Source organism: Eurypyga helias, unplaced genomic scaffold, assembly GCF_000690775.1.
Source record: "Eurypyga helias isolate BGI_N326 unplaced genomic scaffold, ASM69077v1 scaffold27926, whole genome shotgun sequence".
Taxonomy (NCBI): Eukaryota; Metazoa; Chordata; class Aves; order Eurypygiformes; family Eurypygidae; genus Eurypyga; species Eurypyga helias.
Window position 1 is genome coordinate 16,593 of NW_010255202.1, and position 7,337 is coordinate 23,929.

Below are 7,337 nucleotides of genomic sequence, written 5' to 3' on the forward strand. Positions count from 1 at the left end.
TGAGAAAAGTGTGTGGGAGTGACAGAACAAGGGGTAAAGGGTTTAAATACACTTGTAGTTCTATACTGTAGCTGAGAAATCTGCTGATTGTAATGACCATTTGCTCCTGTGAGCTGAAACAGTCTAGGATTGGGTTTCAGGAGAATTTATATCAGAAAGCACCTAACACGTGTTCAGTTCGGAGGATGGAGACAATCATGCTTTGCTTAGACCTACAGCTCTAATGGCACGTTGCACCTGGGATCCTACTGCTACTTTCTCTGACATGAAAACTGACCACTAAATCTTTCTCTGCAATGAACATGCTTGAAAATGACACACAAATCCCAGGAAAACACAAATGAGCATAACGATCTTAAGCAACGTGAAACTAAGAATAAGGGGGTGAGCTATTCTGGCAGTGATTCTTTAAGAGCTTGGCTATACAAATCATCAGTTTTGAACTAAACTTCACTAAAGTGAATACACAGCAAAATTCTCCAGTGTCTAAAGCAGAGCAGACCAAGAGAAATCCTTGTTACACCAGGAAATGGTGAGCAAGGCCTATGGAACTGCGAGGTCTGCCCAAGCTCTCTTCTTTCCCTTACTCATAGCTCATATTTCAGTAGGGTTTAGCAATACTGATCTTTAATTTGTACCCCATGTGCTCTATGATGTACAAATACAAAACACGCTCCTTCTGTGGCTCAGGATATGCGTGAGAATTGCAGAAAGTCTTGCTCCTGTATCAATCCCTCTGCTTTCAGTTTGTTGTGAGACATGACACAAATTTAGATGGACTTGTACTCTGTTCCAACATGAACATTCTTCTGATTTTACAAAGCTGTCTGCTGCCATAAGGAAACCAAGAGGGCTTTAAAGAAGTTTCTGTACTCTGAACTTGACTTACCTCATGCTTGTCTGGAGCAATGAAATTCAACTGGCCACTCGAGTCATACAATATAGAGAAAGCAAGCTCTAGCACCTCCTGCAACAACACAAAGAAACATATATTAATGCTGCATGAGAGAGGCATTAAATCATTCAGGTCTGCCTTTCTTTTCCTACCACTTATTTCCCAAAAATAAGTGGAAAAACAGGTTATAGTGCTTTCCTGCCTGGCCAAAACTGCAGCAGCAGCAGCCCATTGCAAGAGACTGGCACAGGGAGAACCCCAACACAGATGCTTCAGTCAGAACAAGCTCACCCCTCCTCAGCTGACTGTAGCTCACTCAGTCATGGATTACCTCAGCATTTGAGTTTATATTTGACCTAGCCAATGGCGAGGAGTAAGATCAATACAACTCATAATAGTACACTAGCAACAAACTCTTCATAAAGACCCATGGTTTCTTCAATCTGCCTGGACGAAACTTGCAAAGTTCTGCAAGGTTTGATTCCCTGTGTTAAAAATCTTGCTAGGACAGTTAATCTCCTGGTATACACTTATGCTCTTTTGACTGCTGGAAATCTATTAAATTATTCATTCTCAAGAGATTTCTGTCATGTGGTCTCTACCTGAACCAGAAGTCTCAGTCAAACTGAACTATCTGGGTTACTTAGTCATAAAGGCCCAGATGAATCCCAGGAAAGGAAAAAAATGATAAACTTCTTTTCCCCTCAGCACTGAAGCTGGAATTTCAAAGGTGCCAAAATGAATTCATCAAGCCCTAATCTTCCCTAAAAGCCACCTGGACCTGAGTTCCTATGGGGAAAGCCATCCAATTTGAATGAAATAATGCACTTCCACAGCTCAGCAGTGAGCATGTAAAGACGCTGTGTTATCAGGGTTACTGCAGACATCTCTACAAGCACCAGGATAAGGGTTTTGCAATCTGTAAGCAAGCTGACATGGATATGACACCTCTGTGGAAAAAAGACCCGGCTACAGAGGAGAGTGCTGACTCATAACTGTCTGTATCGTATGTCCTGTTCTTTTTGATTCTTGGCTTCCTGAGCCCCATAATACAGATTGCCTTTCACAGAATAATCGAATCACAGAATGGTTTGGGTTGGAAGGAACCTTAAAGACCATCTAGTTCCAACCTCCTGCCATGGGCAGGGACACCTTCCACTAGACCAGGTTGCTTTGCTGACTCTCAGCTGACAACAGTCCGTACGCTGCCTGCAGTGACAAAAGCACGGCTTCTTAGACTTAGTGTAGGAAGTTTTAAAATGGAAGAATTGACAGTGGGGACTGCAGCCTGTACATTGCTCTAGATTTCTAGTCCTGAAATTTGCTCTTCATCTCCTGGTCTGAAACAGGTGTAGATCTTTGGATTTCAGGAATAGTTATTTCTGCTCTGAACTTGTGTGATTAAGAGCGGAGTCTGATTCGTAAAACCTGCAATCGTTAGGGACAATCTTGAATGATCAGAGATCAGGCTTCCCATGGGAAATGCTCTTGGCTTCCTTGAGTTTAGTTATCAGGTTCAACTTGCGGTATTGCCAGGCCACAGGCCTGTGTTAAATCCCCAAGGAAGCTGCAGATACTAACAGTCCTGGAGCACTCAGGAAACAAATGGCTCACAGCTCACATAGCCTTTTTGTGTTTTAGGCACATCTCTCAGCCACACCTTATTAAGAGCAATGTCCCTCATTACAGAAACAAATTCACCTCTGCCCACACAAACCTGGCATTATCTCCTCACAGTCTTACAAACACACCAAGTCATGCAACTGGCTCTGTGAAATAAAATATATCATTGAAAAAAGGGCTTGTATTGCTCTACTACGATGGTCCTGAAATTCATGAAGGTCAACAAAAATCCCATAGGCCTAGCCTCTGAATATTTGTCCTTTGGGAAGTTCCAAGGGATGGAAGTTTTTGTTCATCTCAAAGAAAGGAAAAGGAGTGAAAAGCCCTGCCTGAAAGAGGAATAGCACAGGGAGACACAGGTTTGGTCATTCCCAGTCAGGTAGACAATCCAAAATGCCGAGATTTAGGACACCAGGTTTCCTTTCATGTGGTAAAGTGGGAGTTTGGCAGTCATGGCTCCAGTTCAGCTTCTTTGCTGGTTACTCTGGAGACTAAAGGCTCAGAAAATACAGCTTCCAAGCACCGCCGTCATCTCATACATGGCAAACTGTCAAGGAAGATGGAAGGCCAAGGAGCTGGAATTGCCAACTGGCCCTCCTCACTGACAGTGGTCGCAGGAGTTGAGCTGTCTGACTTGTCAGGCACCCCCCCCGATATTGTTAAATTCCCATCAAGCGATTTTGAGGAATCAGCAATTCCTAGAAGAAAAGCGACTGGTCAGTCTCCATCAGCCAGCTGGGATTTTCTCCTCCCTGTTCTGTCCTACTTCTCAACAGTTTTCAAAGTAATTTTCCACTCCAGCCACCATTTGCTCTCTGGTTCTCCTTCTCTCCCACTCCTTCCAATCTGTTCCTTCCCTTTTTGTTTTGCTTTCCCCCTGCCCCACCTCAATCTGCTGAACTCACTCCCTTGACACTCCTAATTCTTTCTACCCTTACACATTTCAGACCTCTGCCCTTCCCCTGACGTTTGTCAAAGGTAACAGTATGGAGACCTTCAACGTGCCTCTTTTTTGAGCTTCACCAAAAAGAGGGAAAAAGAAGCTCTGCACCTGCTGGCTGGCCACTTCCCACCCCTTGGTTTCAACTCCACAGGCAAGGGTTTTGCAGGTGGTACAAGGAGAAGCATGCTCTTCTACGCCCAGAGCCTCTCTCCCCCGGAGTCTCCACTGGCCCCTCACGTGGGCCACTGACAAGCTATTTTTGTCCAACAGGCATTTTAGGTGCCTGTGGCTGAGTGACCCCACGCAGCTTGAATGATCTCACTGCCCTCTGCCTACTCTTGTCGTCAACAGCCTCAGAACGCCCGTGTCTGCTGAAGGCTGAGACCACAGCTGTGTCAGGTTTGACTGCCACAGCCCGAAGGCCTGCCCCCCACCCTCCGCCCCGAGAAACATCTATATATGCAGCAGCAGGGAACTGGCTCAGTCAACACAAAGTAAGAGAGAAGAAAAGCTGAAGGAGAACAGGGAAGTGAGCAGGACCATTTCTGCTGACTAAAAAGGCACCAAGCCTGAAGCCTGACACATCAGCAAGCAAAGGGTGATAGCAGAACGCTCAGAAATGCATGGCTGTATTTTTTCCCCAATTTTTCACTCGTGCTTTGTTTTGAAGGCTGCAAAACCTAACACATTTCATTTCCTTGAAATTCATTAATATTCCTCGAGAGTCAGAAATGAGGACTGCAAAATTAAACCTAATTTGAAACCGCATGCAAGATGAATGACAATGGATTCAGGTCCGCTCCTATCAAGTTGTTCCAAGTTCATAGGCATGCAAATTCCACTTCAGTTTAATTCTTATTTATTTCTAAATGGTTCTGCTGGAAGAATAAGGGCCACGTGCCGGCAAACGGGGAGGCGCTGAAGCCTTTGTTATGGACATTCTGCCAATTCCAGCTATGCTCATAGCAGTGGCATTCTGCCATTCAATTTCCTTGTCTGCCAATGAATAAACATTAAGGTGATCATTATATATGTACAAAGAAAGCACAGGATGAAAAGACCTCTTAAAAATATATCATCGATGGTGAAATTTCAGGGAGTGAAAGGTTTCATACACCAAACTCAGCCAAATTGCATTCTGTGTCTGGCTTTTTTTTCCCCTCAAATTTTCATTTCGTTGTCCACATTAACTTGGTACCCTGCAAACAATGATGTGTTATTCCTATGACGTCACTTAAGTAGTTGCAGTATGGTGCACGAACATTTGACTGGAATGACAACTGATTTAACGAATTCTGTAATTTGCAGGTAAAAAACCCCCAAGGAATCAAGGAAACATAATAATAACAAAACCCAACACCACAATACCACACCAGAAATAGTAAAAACATAAAAATTATTATTGCTTGGATCATAAATGAAATGCTCCAGCTATAGATACAGCCATGCTACCTACCGTCTCTTGATCTTTACATTCTCAGCCAGAAGTTTTATGCCACTCCAAGGCAATTCTACGTGAGAAAATGGAGTGATGCTGATAGCTGAGGACAAACTGGTCTGCAGCACTGCTACTTAGCTTTAAATACTACCTAGACATTACTGCTCCATAAAGATGACACATTTCCATCACTGCTACCCACTGCTTTCCTTCTTCCTATCTTCCCTTTCTGTGCCGACATACGAGTGCTAAGGCAAAGCAGCACTAAAAATACTTTACATGCATCATATAACCGTCCCAGCCAAATGCTGTTGATGGTTCAGCTGTAACATGAGGTAGAAGTTGTATGCAATCTACTGCGTGCATGTGTGTTAGTGCAGAAAATCAACAAGGAAAAATACTCCTGGGTGTTTTTTTTTTCCTGGCTTGGCCTGACTTTTTCATTTCTAACCATGTAAAGCCAGTGCTGAAAGGAGACGATGGGTATTGTGACAGACTTAAAGCAACTCACATTTATGAGAAACGCATGTGAAGAATGCTCAAGAAGCTCCGCATATAGTTAAGGAATGAAAAGTTTCAGCTATGAAGCTGCGACAGTTGTGTGATGTAGTTTTCACAGGGTCTTTTCATTTTCTATGGTTCCAATCAGAATGTTTTTTTCCAGTATTTATTTGAACAGCAAACTCATGTATTTGATTTTTAAAGGGCTGAAGCAGCATCAAAATACCTTTCTAGTTGGACCCATAATTTTTCAGTTTCAGGTAACTAAAAATCACAGAATGGTTTGGTTTGGAAGGGACCTTAAAGACCATCTAGTTCCAACCCCCCCGCCATGGGCAGGGACACCTTCCACTGGACCAGGTTGCTCAAAGCCTCATCCAGCCTGGCCTTGAACACTTCCAGGGATGGGGCATCCACAGCTTCTCTGGGCAACCTTGCCAGTGCCTCTGATTTGGTTCCCAGACCTCAGGATGTGGTTCTAGATCAGACAACATCATTAGAGTCTCTCTCCTTCCCATAACGTCAGACGACATGACCTCATGGAAATCTTACGAGCATACCTCATACGATACGGTATGAAGACCTTCACCACTAAAGCTGTTAGACTTTGCTAGTAACTCAATTTCTTCTTGCTGTGGCAGTAGTTCTTACTAACAAAAACTCCGCAAGGTTCTGGCACTGTACAGTTTAAGCCTTACTGTCATTTTACATCTCTTGATCTGGAAGTCTGAAAGGTAGTCCAAATCTGATTTAAGTTGACCATTGTCTTCTACACATTTTTTTCCCAAATACTCTGCTGAACATATCCTTATACACCTCATTAATTGCCTGGCAGCATTTACCTTACATCCTTTTGTTGGCAGTTGTTTTCTATCTGACTGGACCTGAAGTTATCATCAGCTGGACATTAATTGCAATTTTGGCATGTGCCAGTGTTCACTGAACGTGAGCCCATCAGAGAACAGAGCTAGAACAAAGTAGTTATTTATCAGAGACAAGGTGGGAGTAGGTACCAAGAGTCATCACTAGTCTGCTCTGTAGCACCAGTCAAAACCACTTTGCTTAAGACTACCCTAATGTGCTCTGGGCATATCACAATGCACATCTGCCACGAAATCTGGGTAAAGGAAGGTAGGCTGTCCCAATAACTTAACTCAAATGGTCTGAGGCAAAAATAAAGTGCGTGCACATCCACAGAAAGGTGGCAGGCTGGAATGAAAAATGCCCGTATTACTTCAGGGAAGGTCAAGCCGACAAGCTTTGTATTCTGCGGGGTGCGCGTTCGTAACAGTTTGAGAACCATACCTTGTTTTGTTTAAGAGCTCCTTTCTCCTTCATGTGAGGGCAGTCTTTTCCAGTCACAACAGCTTTTATGTCTGCCACTGGCACTGCATTATAAAGAAACAAAAGCAAAAACCAGAAAATTAGACCAAGACATGTAAAAGCTACAGAGTCTAAAAAGACGCAAGACTAATGTGTTAAAATTGCCACCTCCTTTGCCATTTCCAGCCTGTTGTAAGAAAGAAAGCTGGAAGAAAACAACTAAAATAGGAATCAGTGAGTCTTGACAAAATCTCAGGCACCTGAATAAAAAACAGAGTATGCTTTTCCTTGCCTGCTGAGACTACTTTAGGTAAGAGTGTTTCACGTAGATGTGTACCTGTGTCTGGGCAGCTTTTACGTGTACTCACGTATCTAGAAAACATACTGTCTTTTGCCTTACTACTCTAAGTCTCTGCTGAAGAGAGGATGCTGGGCAAGTTGGACCCTACCTCACTCGATGCTGTTGTCCTTCTGTTAATGTCTGTATGAATTTGCCAAATCATTTTTTATTTCACTTCCACCAGCAATGTAGTCGCTTTCTGGGCTAACGGAAATAAGGACTACTCAGGTTTATAACTACCCATGATCAGAAATCATTGGGGGAAAAAAAAAAG

General features: G+C 43.3%; 1 protein-coding gene across 1 annotated transcript in view; it reads right to left on the minus strand.

Annotated features, from left to right (window-relative positions):
* LOC104510873 (engulfment and cell motility protein 1-like) overlaps positions 1-6,782 on the minus strand; it is an 11,534-nt gene extending 4,752 nt beyond the window's left edge. The window contains exons 1-2 of the mRNA XM_010153261.1: positions 6,706-6,782; positions 890-967 (exon numbers count right to left, since the gene is read on the minus strand). Of these exons, the coding sequence (XP_010151563.1) occupies positions 890-967; positions 6,706-6,738 (111 nt within the window). The 5' untranslated portion in view covers positions 6,739-6,782. The remainder of the gene's footprint in view (positions 1-889; positions 968-6,705) is intronic.
* Between the last annotated feature and the right edge of the window lie 555 nt (positions 6,783-7,337).